Source organism: Diadema antillarum, unplaced genomic scaffold (genome assembly GCF_040938485.1).
Source record: "Diadema antillarum isolate AM-2024a unplaced genomic scaffold, OU_Dant_1.0 scf00000077, whole genome shotgun sequence".
Taxonomy (NCBI): domain Eukaryota; kingdom Metazoa; phylum Echinodermata; class Echinoidea; order Diadematoida; family Diadematidae; genus Diadema; species Diadema antillarum.
In genome coordinates, this window is record NW_027270966.1 from 1661005 (window position 1) to 1682128 (window position 21124).

The following is a 21124-nucleotide window of genomic DNA, read 5'->3' on the forward strand; positions in this document are numbered from 1 at the left end:
TTGATCAGTGTTTTTTTATCATGGCTACTACTAAAACACTGATCAATTCAGTGCTTATTTACGTCGATGTAGGGCAATTTGTCAATCAGTTGCAAGTGAACATGTATGTATTACTCAGTGATGAGCTTTTCTGCTGATGGACTTGGATGATTTGAAAAAAAAAAAATCAACACAATTCAGAGTACTTGGTATTGCCAAGCTACCATTTAAGCAGTGTAGAAAAAGACTACCGCATGATCCTGCTTTTACACCGGTACAACAGTAGAAAGTTAATTGTCGTCTCAAAATTATCTGCGTCATTCGTTGTCTCATGATATCTTCCTCTCCTACTTAAAACATATCCACAATCAAAATTAGCAGAAAGTCATCTTTAAATTCAAGGTGATCATTTATTTTCTAACATTTTCTCTGTGAATCTTTGACCATAGCTGCTTTCAAGACAGGATCTCATTTCTGAATATGTGCCGTCAAATCAAAAATGTGTGTTGTATGCATAAAACTCTTTGAAAAATGCTCTACTGATATTTGGTGTAGATGATACGTAACTTCTTCAAATAGTTAACGAAGTGACATGTTTTTGTTTAACATTCAAAAGCATTAAATACAAACTTTATAGGAAATACATGCACATCCTCTTTTTAAGATAAGAATACCAGTTTGCTTCATGTATTCTTTGCTGCATCACATACCATTTCACCAATTCTCAGAGTGGGTGTTCCTTACCATGAAAATCCATAACCCTGAACATTCATTTCCATAGTTAAAAACCAGTTGGATGAAGAATACACACAGAAAAAAAAATATCTACATAAAAACAAGTATATATCCGTTGCTTCCAAGCAAATACAAAATCAAATCCATGATATACAAGTATAAGATACAACCCTACTACCATCTTGCCTACTGCAAATGTCAATGTCCTGATTTCCAGAACAACAAAACCCAGTCCACTATAGTTCTCTTAATCAGAAATACCAACTGTCTTACTTTCTCATAATCTTTTCCAACATGGAAGCACTTTTTTATTCATGCAGACGAATAAAGTCAATAGATATCTGGGAAATGAGATGAAATCTGATATGTTGTGAAGACTTAACCGAGCCCCATGGAAGACTATTCATATACTGGTGACAGATCTACCCTGTATAAAACTGGAGAAGTATAAGATAAACACATTTTTTTTTTTCTGTAAAGAAAAGAAAATTCTACATGAGTACTGGTAGTTTACAAGAAAACTGAAACACACTACCCCCTTTGGGTGTCAAACACGAGTCCTGGTATGAACATCCAACATTCTCATGCAGTAAAATGTCCAAAGATCCTTGTAGAGGAGAATATTGATATACGATAGAATATTGATATACGATATATTTGTATATTCTCCTTGCAGTCAGTACCATCACCCCTTATACATTCTGTAGACTAGTGCTTCTGGTTGCATGTTACAAGTGATGCTGCCACAACTACAAAGGCAGGAATGCTAGTCACACATACATTCCTATAATGTGGCTACACTTGCTCAACATGCTCTGATGCATAACTGCATGGTGAGTTGCGATTTGTAAGAAGGTAGCTCCCATGGTTTTGCAAGCCATATATGACATTAAGTGAACAACAGTAAAAAAATGACTTTATACCAGGCAAGGATTTGGTATCCAGGCATCAAACATACATTAAATTTCCTTTGATTTTTCTCTAATGCCTACGACATTTATCCGGATATATTATCGATGGTCTGCAACCATCACCTGGTAATGAATGTTGTGATAAAAGTCCTGTATGTGAGTTGTCATTTCTAATTGAAAAGACCATTTTGGTGCTCCCCACGCAATACTACCACGTTTACCACTGAAAAATATAACTAAATAACTTTTTTTTAAAATCAACATCAAACTCCTATACATTTGATCATGAATGAGAAATGATGTATCTGATCAGCATCCATGCTGTTTTCAGAATGCTGACCTTTACCCTTTTCACCCTTTAGTTCTGGTGTCCTCATCATCATGCAAGGAACCACAGTGAGCAACGGGCTCTACTATGGCAAAACAGAAGGCACAATGCATGTTATAGTCATAATATATCTTTACAAGTTTGAGATATCCATCAAATCGCAATCCATTCCTCCAAATTTTGCTGAAGAATCACAGTCAACAAAGCAACTTGGTCTTTGCCTTGTAAGCTATGACAACACAGCTTGGCGCTGGCTATTCCTTCAAGTAAACCACCTCTTCTTTCAATATGAAATATCATGCACAGTGGGTTCCTAAAAGACAATAGAGATTCATAACTTGATTAAAATGCTTCCCAGAACCCATCCAACCAATTTTTAATTCAGTAGCAAGATGCACACTTGGAATTCCACAGGAAGATAAATGCTGGATATGAAAGCAACATCATTGCTACATCAACTCCCATGGATTCACCCCAAGGCGGCCTGACATCACAAGGGTCAGGTGTCAAAGTGCCGTGTTCTGGTTCTTGAGGTTGGAGAAGAGTTCTTCATAGTCGGGTGGCTTGTCTGCAGCCTGGCCGCACGGCGTCAACAACATCTCTCTCCCCATCACAGAAATTGGCACTTTCTGGGATGGGGGCAAACAAATCAACAAACAAACCAACAAAATGAAAAGGTGTCACTATGTCTGTGAGAGCACATGCAGCTATTTGGGGTAATACTACTGTTATAACTTCTACTACTGCTATTACTAGAACTCATAATAATCATAATGTCAATGATAAAAACTGCCTATAAGACTGACTTTAATCAATATATAATACTACATTGATAACAACAAAAATAATATCAATCATGATGATGATGAAGATGATGATGATGATAACAATAATAACAATAACAAAAGATATATAAATATTGATACAGACAACATAAATATTCATTTACTAACTGATCAAATGCCTCAATGCAATATGGTAAACTCTGGGACTCCATCTTACTGACAATGTCATGGTAAGAGGGGCTGCCATGGAGACCACTCACCTTATGATAATTGATGAGGTCCACTAAGGATGAATGGTCAATCTGGTCTTGGCCAAAGAAGCGGTAAATGCCGTCCGATGCATCTATCAAAAAGTGCTTTGCACGTTCTTTGTCCCGGAGTGAGAGGGCATAGCCCCAGATGCGCTCACTGACTCTTATTAAGAAGGAGCCTGGTTCCTTGGGGTACAGGAGGTATTCTGCTTGCTGTCTAGAGATGATACCTGCCACGACATTTATCATTATCATCATTATCTTTGTATTTAGCACTTTATGATTATACATCGAAATTTACGCTAGTAGCACATTTGCACAATTTGATTTGTATTAGTCAGGGCTACCAATTTTTTTCTTATTTCTTTTTTACTTATGTTTACAATGATCGTGGCTGTTTAAAATTATATCATATATTAATGACAATGTACTATTACGCTTTGATATATAATATTTACACTTCTTGATTTTTTGCATATATCACTCCCATGTTATATAAACAAAGGCAAGCAGTTTACATTTTACAAAAGTTTGGCTGCTTTCTTTCAAATGTATGCTTCAAAATGGTGACACTTCAGACTTTTGCCTGGACTTGTGAACCCTGATTTCTAACAAAATGCCCCTGAACTCGACATAGTCCATATGTCCATAGTCCAAAGTCACAAATGTATCCAATAAGTTTGAGTTTGGTGCAGGGTTACAGCGTGGCTAAGAGAAAAGAAACACATAACCAACTATGCTACACTATACAACATTACACACAACATCAACAACATGAAAAGTCCTCTTTGCAAATGCTTATATGGCAGGACACACTATCAGCCAAACAAAGGGAAAATGATTTGCTCACCATTGTTAGCATTAACTTGATCTCTGTTGGAGAAAGGATCTGCTTCCATTCTCCACATAATTTCTCCATGGCATATTGTCATATGACACTTAAAATTGAGTAAGTTTTGCGGCTAAACTCTAGAATGCATACTCTGTAATCTCTCTTACAGTGCTATGATGCTAATTAGAGCCATGAGACAGAGTTCGACCAGGATAAGCCTAAACACCTTACCATGAAACCAGGGGGCCACTTCATTGGAGCCTGTAACCAGTCCTGTCTGCCTGCCTGTTTCTTCACTCTGGAACCACTCCACTACGGCCTGGTGAGATGTGGGCTTTGGAGTCCTGATGATCTTTCTGTAGGCAGGAACACGATATTCAATATGGGAAAAACTCTTAGCTAACACCAGGAGCATACACCAACCAGACAACACACACTGCATCGTAGGATAACATGGATTCAGTCAAACCAACTGTGTCATCAACACATTGGTCAATACCTAGTTCGTCGTACACAGTTTGGGATTACAAAAGATACATCACCGCATCTCAAGAGCTATGAGATTTTCCATCACAAAATCTGTAATTGTGAGATATTATGGAAATGAAAGAATTCTGTACGACCACTTGCACAACTTCCCTTCACTTTGAGAATCATTGTTGTTTCTCATAATGTAATAAAGTTGTTCTCTGCATCATGAAAATGAGCAGACGCTAAGATGGTTCAGAACCATGGTGAAAACCCAAAAGACACGAGATTGATTTTGATAAGCGGTCTTGCGCATGTGCAGAACAAGTCTCTTTTTTTTTCCCTTTAAAAGTCCTCATTGCAGATCTAAAGCTCCCTAATATCAGCATCCTGACAATATGAGAAGGGAAAAATAAGTAAGAGCTTACCTTGGGGGTAGACTAGGCTTCTCATCTACTGGTGGTTCTTCTGGAGGAACAATCTTCTTGTTGTCTAGGATCTCCTCAATGTTGATTCCTGATAGGTCCTTGCTTATTCTTGACCGTCTGACCTCTTCTCTGGCTATCCTGGCACGATGGCTGCGATCCTTGTCTGCTTTCTTTGATTCTCTCACTGTATCGTATGGAGGAGGTCAAATCAGTACACACAAAGAGTGACAGCATCCATACTTCAAACAGATTTTACACTCATTTTACTTCAAAATCACATTAAAGTGAAGTAAGCAGTAAATCAATCGATGCATCAATTTATTGCTTAGTAACTTTTTGAGTGCAATCCACCTTACCTTTCACTGGCTAGTTTTTGTCCACTCCTGTGGACTTCTGCAAGCCAGTTGACCCTTCCACACAATAGCTGACTGCTGGAGACTACTCTGAGATCACTAGGAGCCAATATGTATTCAGAACTCAATAATAATAATAATAATAATAATAATAATAATAATAATAATAATAATAATAATAATAATAATAATAATAATAATAATAATAATAATAATAATAATAATAATAATAATAATAACAATAATAATAATAATAATAATAATAATAATAATAATAATAATAATAATAATAACAATAATAACAACAACAACAACAACAACAACAACAACAACAACAACAATAATACTAATACTAATAATAATAACTAATATCTATATAACCCATTTCATGCTTCTCAATGCGCTTTACAGACTATCATAATCCCGGTCACTGGATACATTTTTTCCAATCTGCACTGACAGTGCTCACTCTCCAGTCCCTGGGGAGCATTCCAGCCAGTCACCATTTTACAGGCGCGCACATGCTGATCAACCAACATTAACTTCCTCATCCTACCTGGTACCCATTTATACTCCTGGGTGGAGAGCAGCAATGTGGACAAAGTGCCTTCCTAAAGGGCAAATGTGTCAGGCCTGGATGATTAAAATCATTAACTTCATTATGGGGTTAGTCTATGTAATCCACATTTCTCCCTTTACCATCTCAAGATGAATGTAAGTTTCAAGCCAATTTTGTGTGCATGTTGATGGTATGCTCAGAAACAGCTGAATCGCATACGTTATTGATCAGAATCTTGAATCGAGAATGCCTTCCAAGAAGGGAGCTGAGTTCTAACCTCTTCACAGCACAAAACTTTAACCATAGGGCTGCACTATCAGTTCTGAATTTGATAGCAACAGCATTAAAACATGCCTTCTGCAGCTAAAAACCGACACTATCCACAAGAACTCTTATTGCTCAGCCAGCTGGGTTATCCAAATGACATATCAGACAAGGGATAAGAATTACGCAAAATAGCTAGCAGCCTGTGAACGCCTTCACTGAAGAAACTGGAAGATCTGGAAGATCGCTGGAAGCATGAGACTAAATTGAAATCAGTGATGCACCAGAAGTTGAGCAAATCATTGATACAGATCACATTTGATGGGATGATGCACACACATATTTGACCTTGAAAGTAAACTTATGGCCATGCAAGGTGAAAGAAGCAATTTTGATACCAAAGACTAATCACCGACTGAAATGATCATATTTCCTGTTTCAACATTTATAGTGTATCAGTACCCTGAGTATTATGTTTGCTACATTTGTAGATTATACTCGAGACATGCCCTCTGTAAAATATTAGAATTTTTCGTCACTCCGATTTTTATTTATTGGGGTCTAAATGTCAATTTCAAAGAGTATACAAAAAAAACCCCTGATTTTTCAAATCGAACGATCGTGCTATCGTTATTTTTTGTCAAGTACGTCTTGAACGATATTGATATGCAATGCGTGCACGTTATCAGCCGACCGATCAACAAAAAATCTCGATATTAGTCATAAAAACGTATGTGAATAGCTAGAACATGCCCACATCAGTACCAGAGCTCACTGAGCAGAGCTTAAACAAGCGGAGCACAAGAGCAAAATTGTTATATAGATATGATTTCATCTATCAAAATATGTATACTTTCAGGGGCTATCTTTAAATTATGGCTGGGGTGTTTTTTGTTTGTTTGCTTGTTTGTTGTTGTTTTTTTTTTTTTGTGTGTGTATTCTAGCTGTACACAAATTTGATTTCCAGGGTAATGGTACACTTTAAGGCTAAGGCATACAGCCTACATGATTTGAATGGACTGAACTAGACTGGGCTACGTACACTGGACCTGAAAGATTTTGTCTGCTTGGTCCCGCTCCTTCATGGCTGCCGCCTTCTGCTTTTCTCGTATCTCTTTGAGACTCATGTAGAGCTCCTTCCTTCTCTTTTCCTCCTCCTCCTGGAGCCGCCGTTCCCTCTCTTTCCTTTCCTTATCTTGCTGTTCCTGTAGGAAGTCAGTCACAAACACAACAAGAGGATTATTCTTTGATCAAGTAAATGCTCCCTATGCAAATAGAATTCTTCAGGAAGTTTTCACTAACCCTTACCAAATCCATCCCTTAGAGTCAAGATTCTGGTGGTCTAATTCACCAAGGAGAGACACTTGCTATGTTCTCTTCAAATGAGTGACTATTCAAGTCCACCATTTTCTAGATCATGTAATCGTACTATACCAACGGTATAGTCATTAACTTTAGACTTTTTTTTTTGGGGGGGGGTAGGGTCTAGATGAGTCGAGTAGCATATCTTATATCAAAAAGTCAACTGATATGCTTTCTACCAAACACACTCTTCTTCATCCTAATCTCCTTGAACTCTTTTAAAATAAATGAAAAATATCCCCCTCATGACAAAAATATGATCATGTATTTTATATCATATGTTGATGTTGTTGTTGTTGTTGTTGTTGGTTTTGTTTTGTTTTTTGTTTGTTTGTTTGTTTGGTTTGTTTTTTTTTTGGGGGGGGGGTCTATGGAAGTGGCGGCAAAGGAATATTTGACATCATAAAAATAACCTAACACACTCTCATTAATCCTGATCTCCTTTTGATACACTCACATCTTCTTCAACATAATGACTTTTATTAACTATTTTGTTATATAAAAACATGCTGAAATCAGTTTTGGAGCATGATCTGAAGAAGATTTCAATTTCAGAAGAATGTAAAGGTACAAAGACATCTTGCAGGTTACACTGCAGTTTGAAAACTCAATTTTCAACATTACACTGATGCTACACCACCAGCAAAATACAGCTTGTAGCACAGCCGAGAAGCATGAAAGTAATACTGTAATTGTCAGTGACTTCAACAGAGTTACCAACCTTCAGGTCTTATAAGAATGGATAGCATCTGTTATCTTCACACCTGTTGTGTGTAATCGAGTGCTGATGGTTTTACCCAACCACTACCAATCCAAATTTAGCTGATGTAACGAGTAAAATATTTTGCGACGGTTAACATAACAAGCAAAAATGCCAAAGCAGTTTGCTGTTTAGCCAGACAATAGTGACAGGCTCTTGTGAAATCAGGGCCTTGGTTCTCTTCCAAATTACTACCTCTACCAAGGTGGTTAATATGTTTTAGCTAGCATTGGTTTGTCTGTCTGTCAGTCTTTCTGTCTGTTCACAAGATAACTCACAAAGTTATGAACGGACTTGAATTATATTTTCAGGAGAAGTTGATAATGACTGGAGGAACAAATAATTCAATTTTGGTAAAGATCTTGATCACCATCAAAACTCATAAATTTAAAAAGAAAAAAAAAATTTTTTTGAAGGATTCTTTATCACTGATGGGGTCCACCATAAAGGCTAGATGGTGTGTTTGCTTTTGTGACCCTCAGAGCTATAATTGCGCTATAGCTGCAGCTGGTAGGCAGTGAGTATATATTTTGATGGTTAAGGAATCTAATGATGCAGATGATATGACTGTAGGACCATAACATAGCTTGGAAATCATGATATGGGAGGAAAAAGAAATACTTGGCAGAGGTCTGCACTCTCTGAGCACTTTTCTAGTTACCTTGGCTTTCCTCAGCTGCTCTTGCTTCTCCTTCAGCTCCTCCTCCTTGCGTTTCTTCTCCGCCTCCTCCCTCTCCATCTTCTCCTTCTGGAGCCTCATCTCCTTCAGGGAGGCGTAGGCTTCCGCCTCGGCCTTCTTCCGCTTCATCTCCAGCTCCTCCGCTACCTTCTTCAGTCGTTCCTCTTCTTCCTTCAGTTTTTTCCTCTTTTCTTCCTCCTCTTTCTCCTTCTTCTTCATCTCCTCTTCCTCCTGCTTTCTATCAACAAGATAATGTTAAAACAACAATTTTATTTTGTAAAAGCATCATATATCAACTATAAATAATGCCTCCAGCACCTTCCGGGCAGAGGCATTTAAAAAAAAAAATCCAAATTTAATGTACCATATATATTTTATAATGCAACTTACAAAAAAAAGAAAATTTATCAAGTGAAAAAAAAAACATTTCTTGATATGCAATTAGCTGAAAACTGGGTCATAGAATTTGGTTTCCACAACAGCTGAGATACGCTCTCACAAATTTATAATCACACCATTATCCTATGCATTTCTTTCCTACAACTCCACTTTTCCTTCCTTGATAAAAAAAAGGTTTTGAATGATTTGTTTTCCAATACGTCTTCTTCATCCAGGAAATACCAGCAAAGAGGGGGAAAAATAGCCCTTGTTGAGGCATCAAACAAGTGTATTCATGAAGGACAGATTGAATTTGTTGTTTGAATGTTGATATCGATCAGTTAATAGAGTCTGACAGTGATGAGTTTAACACTCAAACACCACACTTCTCATTCAAGAATGTAACTCTTGTATATATATATATATATATATAATATAAACAACTAGCAGCTATTCATGTTAGTATTACCGAGCAGTCTTAAGAATAAATTTTCGCTTTGTCTCAACAATTTAACCTTTGCTAAAAGCTTAAAGGGACTATGCAATGCAAATGTATATTGACTTGTATTGCTTCATCGTACCTCGATTGTCACTCACGTGGCTAAATGCATAAATATGGGCTATATATTTCATAAGAATTTTTCAACTATTTTTCTTCAGATTACTTGGAAATGCAAAAACACCCCACAAAAAAAACACACAAAAAAAACCCACACAACTTCCAAATCAAGAGATTCTGCCAGTGACATCATTGTCAATCACTGGTAAAGTACTATTAAAATGTATGATTAACAAAAAACATTGGGATGCAGCTTCCCCAGGGGTGGATCCAGGAATTCCGTATAGGGGAGGCGTCCATACAAAATTAAAGGGGGGTGCACGCACCCCCCCCCCATTTCTTCTTTTTATTTCTTTTGTTTTAGCAAAAAAATAAAGAGGGGGCGCGCGCCAGTTGCGCCCCCCTCTGGATCCGCCACTGTTCCCCTAGACTCAGCATAACTTGCAGGTTTCCCTGTAATGTCTGTCCTTTATCATATTAAGTTACATGGAAACATGCAAGTTATGCTCTGTGTACGGAAAGGTACATCAGCACTGTAGCAATGATTAACAGATGATGTCACTGACAAAATCTCAATTTTGACGGCATTTTGTGGGCACGTTCAAGTTGATGAAAAAAAAGTAGAAAATTATAAAATATATGACACACACTTAGATATTCATATGACCACATAAGTGATGTTGAGGGCATCATGAATCAACACAAGTCAACATGCATTAGCATCGCATAGTTCCTTTAACTACTGGAGCTCACTGCATGTCTGAGTGAAAGAAGGCAGTAATGTTTGAAAATGCTGTTGGTGTAACTTCAATACACACAAGTTTCTACATGTGATGTACAGGAGCTTAAGACGTCAATTATTTCAGGCTAGCACTGAATTGGCTGGACATAACATGCATAATGAGGGTGAAACGTTGAATGCAACATATGCAAAACAATGCAAACGAAACATGCGGCAAATCAAAAAATATATATGCACATGGATCTATGAATGACATTCAAACTGACGAAGGAAGGTGTTCATTCTTCCAACTCACTGTATTCATAAACAAATTTGGTGATGATGAATAAATCTAGACTCACCAACAATGTACGTTTAAAAAAATGAAAATCATGTGACTGCCCACATGAGCACATGGAATGATGACAAATTTTCTCATATTCAAAGCGATATTGTGAATGTGGAATATTTACAGAACAGAGTGGTTTTGTTTGTTTGTCTGTCTGTCTGCTCATCTGTTATACAAAACACATATATTAATGTTTAAATAGATCATTTCAAAAGTTTTTTTTTTTTTTGCTTTTTATACAAATGCTCTTTAAACTGGTACTTTCCATCCGTCCCCTGCTCCAAGTTGAATACTTCAAATCAACCAGGAAATATCATATTATAAGGATTATACATATGTTGTTTCACAAGTACATATGTAGGTGCATGCAGTCAAGCAACATAAAATGCTGTTCATCACAGAATTTACCTCATTTTTTCCATATCTCCAGTCCAATACCTTCATCGATGAGAATACAGCTATTAAAGGATTTGATTATGGCAAAAGAACTGCATATACACGCAACATATTGGTGAAAGCAAGCGAAAACATACAAGAATTTATACAATTGAAACCATTTAACTATCAGGAAGTCTTTTGAAATAATATTTCATGGCAGCTGTTGTAGTGATGTCATCACTGTATTGCTTACAATTGCACATAGTGTTCCCAATTTGCACATTATGTCTTGAATTATTATCATATACACAGTATTATGATATCGTATATCTTATCAAAACAACTTCTTCTCTGCCTATCTCAACGTATATCATGATAATTCTTTAAGTGAGAAGTCTGCCAAATGATAATGAAATATAGGATTTTGCCTCAAATCTGATCTGCATGAGATATCTATACCTCGTGTAGCATCATGGGCCAGGTACCAAGAAATCTTGCATAATGTCATAATAACAAGATTTGGGACGGATGGACTGGCAACCTGAAAACAGAGTGTCCCTGGAATACCATCTGTGAGGTCCCCATGTGGCATTAAACCACCATCATGGTGATCTTTCACTTGGTCTACTCCCACTTCATCTAATAGCAATTTAGTCTCAACCCACATGATCTAATCCTGTTTTGTCTACAACCAGTTCGTCTAATGACCGTTTAGTTCGATTGCCACTTAACCTCATTACCAGTTGGTCTACTTCTGGATAGGCTATGCCCATTTCATATAATGCCCACAGTTTATTTGACAAAATGGAAAAAAATTCAAGGAGAAAAAAAAAATTGTGATTAGACCATCTGGTCATGAGATGAAATGATGATTAGCCAAACTGGGCATTAGACCAAGTAAAGACTAGACCAAATGGGCATTAGATGAAACTTACAGTAGACCGAGTGAGATTAGCTGTAATGATGTTAGACGAACTGGGAAGTAGACCATCTGATATTAAACCAAGTGGCAGTAAACCACCATCAAACTTCTACCCAGTCTTGTACCTAGCCTCATATCAAAATCTGATGCAATTTGTGAAACTTTGCATGTTGTATGCATGACATCCTGCAAAGAGAATGGTCACTGCGGAAAAATCATTATATGTGACTTCCATTTTCACTCCCCACAGGCACAAATTGTGACCATGAAAAACTAAATATCAGCTCAACTAGAGATGATAGTTTCAGTGAGCTAGTTGGGTGTTCTCAAATTACTGTGCGACATTCAAATGTAAGAACAGGACAGACAACGACGGTGTACAGCACATCTATAGGCCTAAGTTCTCTGTTACCACAATGTAGTGAATGCATAGAAGCAGATTCACATCGTATTCACATTGATTCAAAGTGCCTGCCGGAAGTGTTATCCGGGTAATAATTTTCCTAGTATCACATCACACTTTACTATGCACTTTGCTACATGCACTTTTTATGGCGCTGCTACACAAATGATACCGTACTTCCATGAAAAAGAGTACAGGATACCATTTGAAATGATATTCATCAGCTGAATTGGCAAATCAAATTTGAGTTGGAAAATTATTTCCTGGTTGTCATTCAAAATCTTAAGTACTTAAATCTATGCTCACTCCATCCTGCATCAACGCAAGAAAGTGTTGACAAATAGAAGCCTCAAACTACTCATCAGAAGCATGTATCTGCAACAAGGTATGCATTGTGTGTACCATATCATTGTTTACTGAAATATGGCCAGTCAAGCAGCACCTACAACATCACATTTCCAAGATTTCATCCCATGAACGATGTTAAAGCAGCGTTCCCACTATCGTGCGATCCACAATTTAGGACATTTTTGTAACTAATCGTGGAAGTTTTGTTCAACTCATCTGAAATTTCACGTTTGGTTACGAGGTGATGCGAGTTGATACGTGTTGGTACGCTTGGATGAGATGTGGTTAAGATTAGTTTTTCTCACGCGATCCGATCTGTTACGACCTGGTTTCCCATTCAAATACGATCCCATAGGATTGTCCCGATTGAGTCAACAATTGGTGCCAATCTAAAAGGATAACTACAATCGGGATCCCTGATCTGATATGTTCAGCTAGGTTCTGATATGTTCCAATATGACTACCACGAACCAATGCAGTCTCGTGAGATAGGATACGATATCTTTCATGATCTGGATCGAAAGTGACCACCATTTGAGCTACGACTGGACCCGAATGGGAATATCATAGCCTGGCTGACAATGGATTTCACAATCCACTACCATTGATCATGACAAGGGTTGAGAGGTAGAAGTTGATGAAAATGTGACATTTGTAGCATTACATATGGCTATCAAGTTATCAGAGAGGAAGAGGGTGAGGATCATTCAGACCAGCCACAATCTCAGATGGTCCCTCCCCTATTAACCTAAAGAAATAGATCAGACCATTTGCCCCTCTTCTCCAGAAAAAAAAAATAAAGAAAATGTTTGCGCTTTCCTGTGAAATCCATGTAGAAAATATGACAAAATATGACAAAATAGAATCTAAAAGAAAGATGAGATATTTTTGAACTGCTCCTTCTTATGTTCACTCGACATGTGCTGTTAGATGTTGGTTACGACATCTGATGTCAGTCCTTTCAATAAACTAGATAATTTTTTTACAGTTTAATGAGGGTTTACCACAGCCATTTTCCTCTAGATTTCAGCTCAATCAGCCATAAAAAAAAAAGAAAAGTGCCACAATAGATGTGAAGAGGTCAAACAGTGGATGATGAAACAATGACAGCATTTAATCATAATATATACACAAGAAAAGGAATGGTTCACAGACAACCCCCCCCCCCAAAAAAAAAAAAAGTACTCTAGTTACTTTAAAAGTAAACATTTGCTTTTATATGCGGTCACTCAGGAACGATTCAGGAAATAATTCTTTTTTTTTGTACTGACATTGTCGTCAATAGGCCTATGTGCAGAAAAATCACTGCCATTTCCCCCCCCCCCCCCCCCCCCCGCAATTTTTGGTTTTCCTTAAAATGTTACCCTTTTTTGATTGTGGGAACTTCATTTTTGTGTATCAGTAATGGTAATATGATAATGATAATATGTATTCTATATAAAACATATATTTCTTATAATACAATATCAATCTCAAGAAATGATAAGCAATTGAATTATACATACCTCACAAATAATGCCAATAAAATGGCCATACAAGTATACAATTGCTCATTTGGAAAAGATAATCTAAATATGCAGGCTACCACCTCGCAGAATACAAAATATACAGTCTGTGAGTAAAACAAGGGAAAGTGTGCAAAAAATAAGTGGGAAGAAGTGAAGTAGTTGATCCCGATTAGCATGATTAAGAAGCGTAATAGATGAGATTCGCTGCGTTTTGTTACAATCCAAAACGATCTGATGGGATGATCACGATCAAAAACTAATCGTGTTAATCGTACAAAATTTTTGAAGCATCCAAACGACTGACCTCAAGATCTGATAAGATTTGATAAGATTTGATATGATCACCACGAGTGTTCCACGATTAAGACCACAATTTCAATTGTGGCGCCAATCATGATAGTGGGACCACCACATAATATATCTTTATCAGATGACAGTTCAGAAACACCTGGTGACTATTTGACTATTTACTTGACTATCATTCATTTTCATTCGTTGATAAAAATCATTGTTTACATTAACTGTAGTTTACTTTTCAAGGGCTGCCACCCTCTGCAGATTAAAAAAAAAAAACTGAAGCAAAACTCAAAGAAATAATTAAAACTCTTTTTTTTGGTTAGAGATGGGGACATTTTACAAATGAAGCATGCTAAATCAATTTTTTTTGAAAGCTCATATTTTCATGTCAAAACCATATTCTATTACTTTTGAGGAAGAAAAACAAAAATATGGCAAAATACTATATGGCAGCACTGCTATTCATCTTTACAACAAAGGTATGTCAAAAACTTTTCAAATTCAACGCTTGGTAAAATTTTGTTTTGTTTTTTTTTCTTTTTTGTGCATGAGCGACTGCTCTATGGATGCTGAACCAACATACTGATCTTCATGCAGAAGCAAATAAGGAATGCATGACTTCAGAAACACAGAAAAAGTGGGTGTGACAATGAGCTCATTTTTAAATGAATTTTGGGTTGAAGTTCATGGTTTCAATTTACTACTGTATGAATGCACATGACATCAAATGGCTACACTCTTTTATCTAAGTTTTTTTTTTTTTCAAGTTTTACAAATGACTTATTAATGAATATGAAAATGTCTGTGACTTCTCTTCGTACAGATTTGTAACTGAGATGATGTGCTTTGGGTATACATTCCACAGCACTGGAGAAATGTTAGAGATACTCACTTCTGCTGTAACCTAAAATGTGAGTTGAGAAATGTATAAATCGATTCGGTCATTTCAAATGCAGCAAAGCAGATATTAAAAGTTACAGATGAGGTAAGGAATGGTACAAGTGATCAGTCGTAGTCTGCAGTTGAGGGATGAAATTTGGCCAAAAGACTTAATCGATCATGATTCCAACTGTATAAATACAACTGAAGAAGACTTCTGTAAATCAGGATCTAAAATAACAGTGGCGGATCCAGAGGGGAGCACAACCGGCGCACGCCCCCCCCCTTTATTTTTCGTTAAAAACAAAAGAAATAAAAAGAAAAAAAAATGAAATGAAACCCGGAAGTGGCACCAGAAATATTAGTCACGCCCCCCTTTACAGAATTCCTGGATCCGCCCCTGAATAATATGACAAAAGAAAACTGAACTAATATTTTGTCTTTGATTATGCTGCTTTTCTAATTCTAACAAACCAAGCTGCACAAATAAAAACAGAACTTCATAACAATACAGTATGCAATTTCACTTTAAACAGAGGAACACGGGGGTCTTACGCTCACCTGAGTATTGCCAGTTTATCTTCCCTGCATTCTTGCAGACTACTACCTGAGAATATTGCAAACTTAGAGTGTGGGGCAAATTTGAGGGCTTCTATGGGGGCATAATGTCCATATGCTCAATGTTCCATCACACTGATAAAAATACCTGCCAAGCACACTGCATTTAGAAAATTTAACTATGCAGTTAAAAAATAAGCAAATAAGTAAAGATCAATATTGCTCCCCCCCCCCCCCCCCCCCCCCCAAATCAATCACTGCCCAACCCCTGGATCTACTATAATAACTTTGAAAGTGCATTCACTAATGTATTTACTCAGAGCATGCTCAGTTTCAAACAATACATTTCTTTTTTTGAAATAGGGGGTCTTGTGGTCCTTCTATCATTAAAGTACATAAATTTCCTATTGTCATCTCTGTGATAATGCACTGGGTTCATTGACAATTTTGATCATGTGCTTTCAAGAAGATGAATTATACAACTCTGGGAAACATGAATTTAGTCAAATATTTTCTGACTGGCTGTTTTGTCATATGCTTACCTTTTCGCTCCTGCCTCCTCCTGAGCCAAGATGCGTGCCTTCTCCTGACTCTCCCTCTCCAATATCTCCTCTATGGACTGGTCATCCTTGTGGTCACCCATCACCCATACCCACTCACAGCCATCACGTCCTTGCAGCCATTCCACTGATTTCTTCCCTGAAGGGAGAATAGGTGGAGAGAAAAAGAAACATGTCTTCATAAATAAGTTTTGTAAACAGAAGGGGTAGCATTCTTCAGGTGCATCTTTAGAAACGTGACAGGACATAAATAGTGGATTTGACTGACAACACGGAAATAAAGGCAAAAGATCACTGCAAACTTGATGACAAAACAAAAAATACATAAAAGAATTAAATCGTCTGAATATCAACAATTCATCTAACTGTCCTCAAGTGTGATTAAACTGGAACTTCAAAGAGAATCCTAAAATCAGCAAACAATACCTCTAGTGAAAGCTGTGAACATCCTAAAAGTGAATCCTGTACTTTTGCAGGCCAACTGCAGCTTAGAAAATGAATATAAAAAGAGAATGTTAACCCTCATTCTGTGGACCTGTTGCAACTAAGTGCACCTAAGTACTTTCGTGGTGAAATATCGCCCGATGATTTGATGACGTCACAAGTGGTCTACATATTTTCACAGCGACCCATTAATGCATATATGTAAATTGACACTGATGTACTTTCATATCCATGTAAATGTATCTTTCATTCCATGGAACCAAATTGCACCAAAATCACAGGAAATACTTGATACAAGTGTAGGTCATTTTCAAACACTCATTTCGATTTAAACCAAATCAGTAATCTGGACTGTTGATTATGAATTGCATGTCGTCACACAAAATAACTCACTGTTACTCTTCGCGAGCTTTGCGGCGTACGCTGCTTGCACAACCTGAAATTATAATGAAAAAAATCTGAATCAGATATTCACACCCACTGCCCGCAATATATTCAAACTCTTTCATGTTGTGAAATGGCTTCAAAATCTATTCTAAAAGTAATGGCAGTAGATGATGATAGAAAGTGAAGCTCCTGCTCGAATTACAGATTTGTGACAGCAGTCTGGTTTGTGTACCATGTGTACACGAGTGAATGCATTATCCAGCCTGCCAACCTCTCCACGGTAGCTGTTCTAGCAGCCAGCAAATGGAGCGCACTAGCAAGTTGCATTGGAGCACATTCCCATAATGTTACATCTGTTTTTGAGGATCATGACTCAGTATCATCTCCTCATTCCTCCATTTTGCCGCTTTCCACTTCAAAACTCAGATCAAGAGCATTGCTTTCCATTTTCCTTCGAACAATAGCTTGGGATTGAGTTATACTGCACAAACTGTGTAGGAAGCGCGTCCGCAGGCTTCAGAAAGCATAGGGCACTTGTGACATCATCAAAATCAGGCTGTTACTCTTGACAAAAGTAGGTTATTCAACGACTCACATTTTTGCTGAATCTTCTTCATAATTTCTCACTCAGGATTGCAATAAGATGCAAAAATTGGGGATATCTCTAGATATGAAGTTTCATGTGTAAACATACCAACTTTGACAATAATAAAAATCATTTAGTGATTCAAGTTTAGATCGTGTGTCTTCATCACATGAATGTGCACAGTATCATGTCTTTAGTGGTACCTCTTTATCTGTTGGGAAGCAAAAGGATTACATGCTTGCCAACATGAACTTCCTATAAAAAATGGCAAAATGCTGCAGGAATGCAGTTTTTTGCAGGGATACGGCACTCATATACATGTAGTTAAGAAACATCAAATGAGAAATTATAGTAAGACTACATACGTATACAACGTTGTACATATTATGCATTAATACAGACAAAGTCTTCCACATGGGATAACGTTTATTTCCCCTCATACGCAAAACCCTTTCAATTATACTTCCATCTTGGCATCTATAGAGATGCTACATCTCTATGACGGTTTTAAGAATCTACTGAAATATGTAACGTGGCAAAATTGAAAATTAATACTTGAAGGCTACATACCTCTAAGTAATATCTTCTCTTTTTGTTTCTTTAATTTCACATCTTAATTTCTTTTGTCTCCATCAGTCTTCTTTTTCTTCTCCCTCTCCTCCTTTTCCTTCCATTGTCTTCTTTTCCTCTCTTTTTTTCTCTCTATAGTTTCTTTAGTGTCAATCAAGATCTTCAAGGGTGCAAGTCTAATATTGTTTCCTTGGGATGCATCATTATTGCAATTTGAAGTATGAATCTCTATCTAGACTTATGGAACCCCTTTTAAAAAATATTCCTCATTCAATTACCAACCCACCCGCTAAAATGCATTTCACGTAGGGTTACCAACGACATCCGCCTTCAAATGATACAATATATTTTTTTTTTAAAAAGAACTGATCTACAGTGATTTTACATGAAGACAGGTGGCTCCGAAAAGCTGGCATCACTCACCAGGTTTAGGGACCCTCTTGACTGGCTTCTTGCTCTCCGCCTCGTCTCGGACTTTCCATCGCCTCACCTGCTCCTCTCGCATCTTGACGAAGAGGAGCTCCTTCTGGTGCTCGGACAACTCGGCCAGAAGGTCGGGGTCCACGTACATGTCCCGTAGGATCTGCTGCAGCATGGTTGCTTGATACGGGACAGCTTCCCTTACCTGGTCTGCTGAGAATAACATAGTACTTAATTATAAAAATTGCATTTCAATTATGACAAATTATGCGACCTGTCATAAAGAAAGCCTGAAATCAACACCAAATATCACTTTCCTGATTCTGGAATTTTTAATTCTCCAGAGTAAGCTTTCCAACAATGTTTAATATGTGCCACCCTTTTTATAAATGAAAACAAAAAACAAAATAAAACAAAACAAAACAAATCACTGCATGACCTACACAAAGCACTTGCCAAATTCAGTCCACCTCACTTTGAAAAATTTATTCATAATTCATATGTTGATTCAGAAGGAAATTAATTGAATTAAAAGTACAACAGGTAGCAGTGTGAACCATCATCAATATCTGAAGAACAGAAATACTATACACCTATGTGAGTTTCCACAGGAAAATAATGCATAGACAGTAATGGATCAATAAAATGAGCAAGTGACATTTGGTGGCCTTTGACCTCAGCTAAATGATCTTGGACAGGACCGTACAGAGTAATGTGAAAACTCCTTATGTGCATCTGTGACCAATGATTGGTCACAAGTGGAGTAAAGTTTAGATGTCATGTGAGTGTTGCAGGTAAATATTAACATTTGTGACAGACAACAAACAGATCCCATTTGGATCCACTACACTTGCTAATCTTTGAAGAGATAATAGATTATGCAATTATTAGAAACTCAACTGTGAAGTCTAGTTGTAGACACACAATGAGAGATTGGGCACCTTGGCCAGAATTCACGAAGGTGGTACAATTGAAACCATCGTTTAAACCATGGACAATTTGTATGGAGCGCCAAGTGTCGCATAGCCTATTTCGTTACGAAATCAGTCATGTCGTCGATGAAATGACTGATTTCGTAACGAAATAGGCCATGCGACACTTGGCGCTCCATAAAAATTGTCCATGGTTTAAACGATGGTTTCAATTGTAGCACCTTCATGAATTCGGGCCCTTGTGTTTATTTTTTTCTTTGCTCTGTGAACTCCCAACATATCAGGGCATCATTGTGAAAGGTCATCCATATTACAATATCTGACTTGCACTTTAAATTGTTTGTCCTCACATGTGTTTACTGGTGATTCTTATAGATGCTGGATACATTTTTATATTCTAGTATTCAGAAGTCTAAACTGGTGCACTCAACGATCAAGTAGGCTTCAAATGGTAATAAAAATCAATACCATAGTGAAACTTTCATCAAAATTGGACTAAATGAAAGAAAAATGCTGAGATTTCAAGTTCCATTTAAGTTTCAAGAAAGAATTTACAGTGCTGGCATTCAATCATGCATATATAAGGTCATATGTCATGCTTTCAACAGGCTCAAATTCACTTTCAAATGCAAACACTATAACTTGATTCTTTTATTCGACATGAATTCAAGAAGAAATTATAACCTTATCAAAGTGTCTTTGAGTTTAAAAGGATTAAGGAATATTAACAACTTTAACCAGAGATGAAAAACCACAATTGATACATAATTTTAAAAAAAAGTGATTTATAAATGTAAAGACTGATAGAAGAGTTCTCAACACTCTAATACTATGGTACTAAAACCTTATATAGCCCCATTTTCAACAGTGTAAAGGTTACTTGGAGGTACAATGTACATACACTTTGCCTCATTACATACTTGATTTAAACCAATCTTTCATGATTGCCTTGAAACACAAATAAAATTTGGGAAACACATCCTGGATAGGGCAATTTGTCAATCAGTTGGGAAAAAAATATTGATGCAAGAACCATTAATTTGAATATATGCAGCATCCGCTGATACAAGCAGAGATAAGAACTACATGTATTACTGGCTATCGGACGGGAGCTAGGTACCCAGTCTAGTGGATATGATGCTCTCTAGCAGTCAGGCAGTCATGAGTTTGAATCCCATCTGAATAGATCGTACAAGCATGACATTCATCATAACTGCTCAGTGCTTATTTA

General features: G+C 37.1%; 1 protein-coding gene across 1 annotated transcript; it reads right to left on the reverse strand.

The window, feature by feature from the left end:
- Positions 1–1899: 1899 nt before the first annotated feature.
- On the reverse strand, positions 1900–19166 carry LOC139717574 (SH2 domain-containing protein 4B-like). Its single transcript, XM_071629081.1, has 9 exons — positions 18965–19166; positions 16537–16693; positions 15450–15461; positions 8677–8932; positions 6936–7098; positions 4718–4901; positions 4053–4177; positions 2999–3219; positions 1900–2582 (listed from the first exon to the last, which is right to left on the reverse strand). Exons 1-9 carry the CDS (start codon positions 19134–19136, stop codon positions 2460–2462), a joined length of 1413 nt encoding a protein of 470 aa, XP_071485182.1. The 5' UTR covers positions 19137–19166; the 3' UTR covers positions 1900–2459.
- Between the last annotated feature and the right edge of the window lie 1958 nt (positions 19167–21124).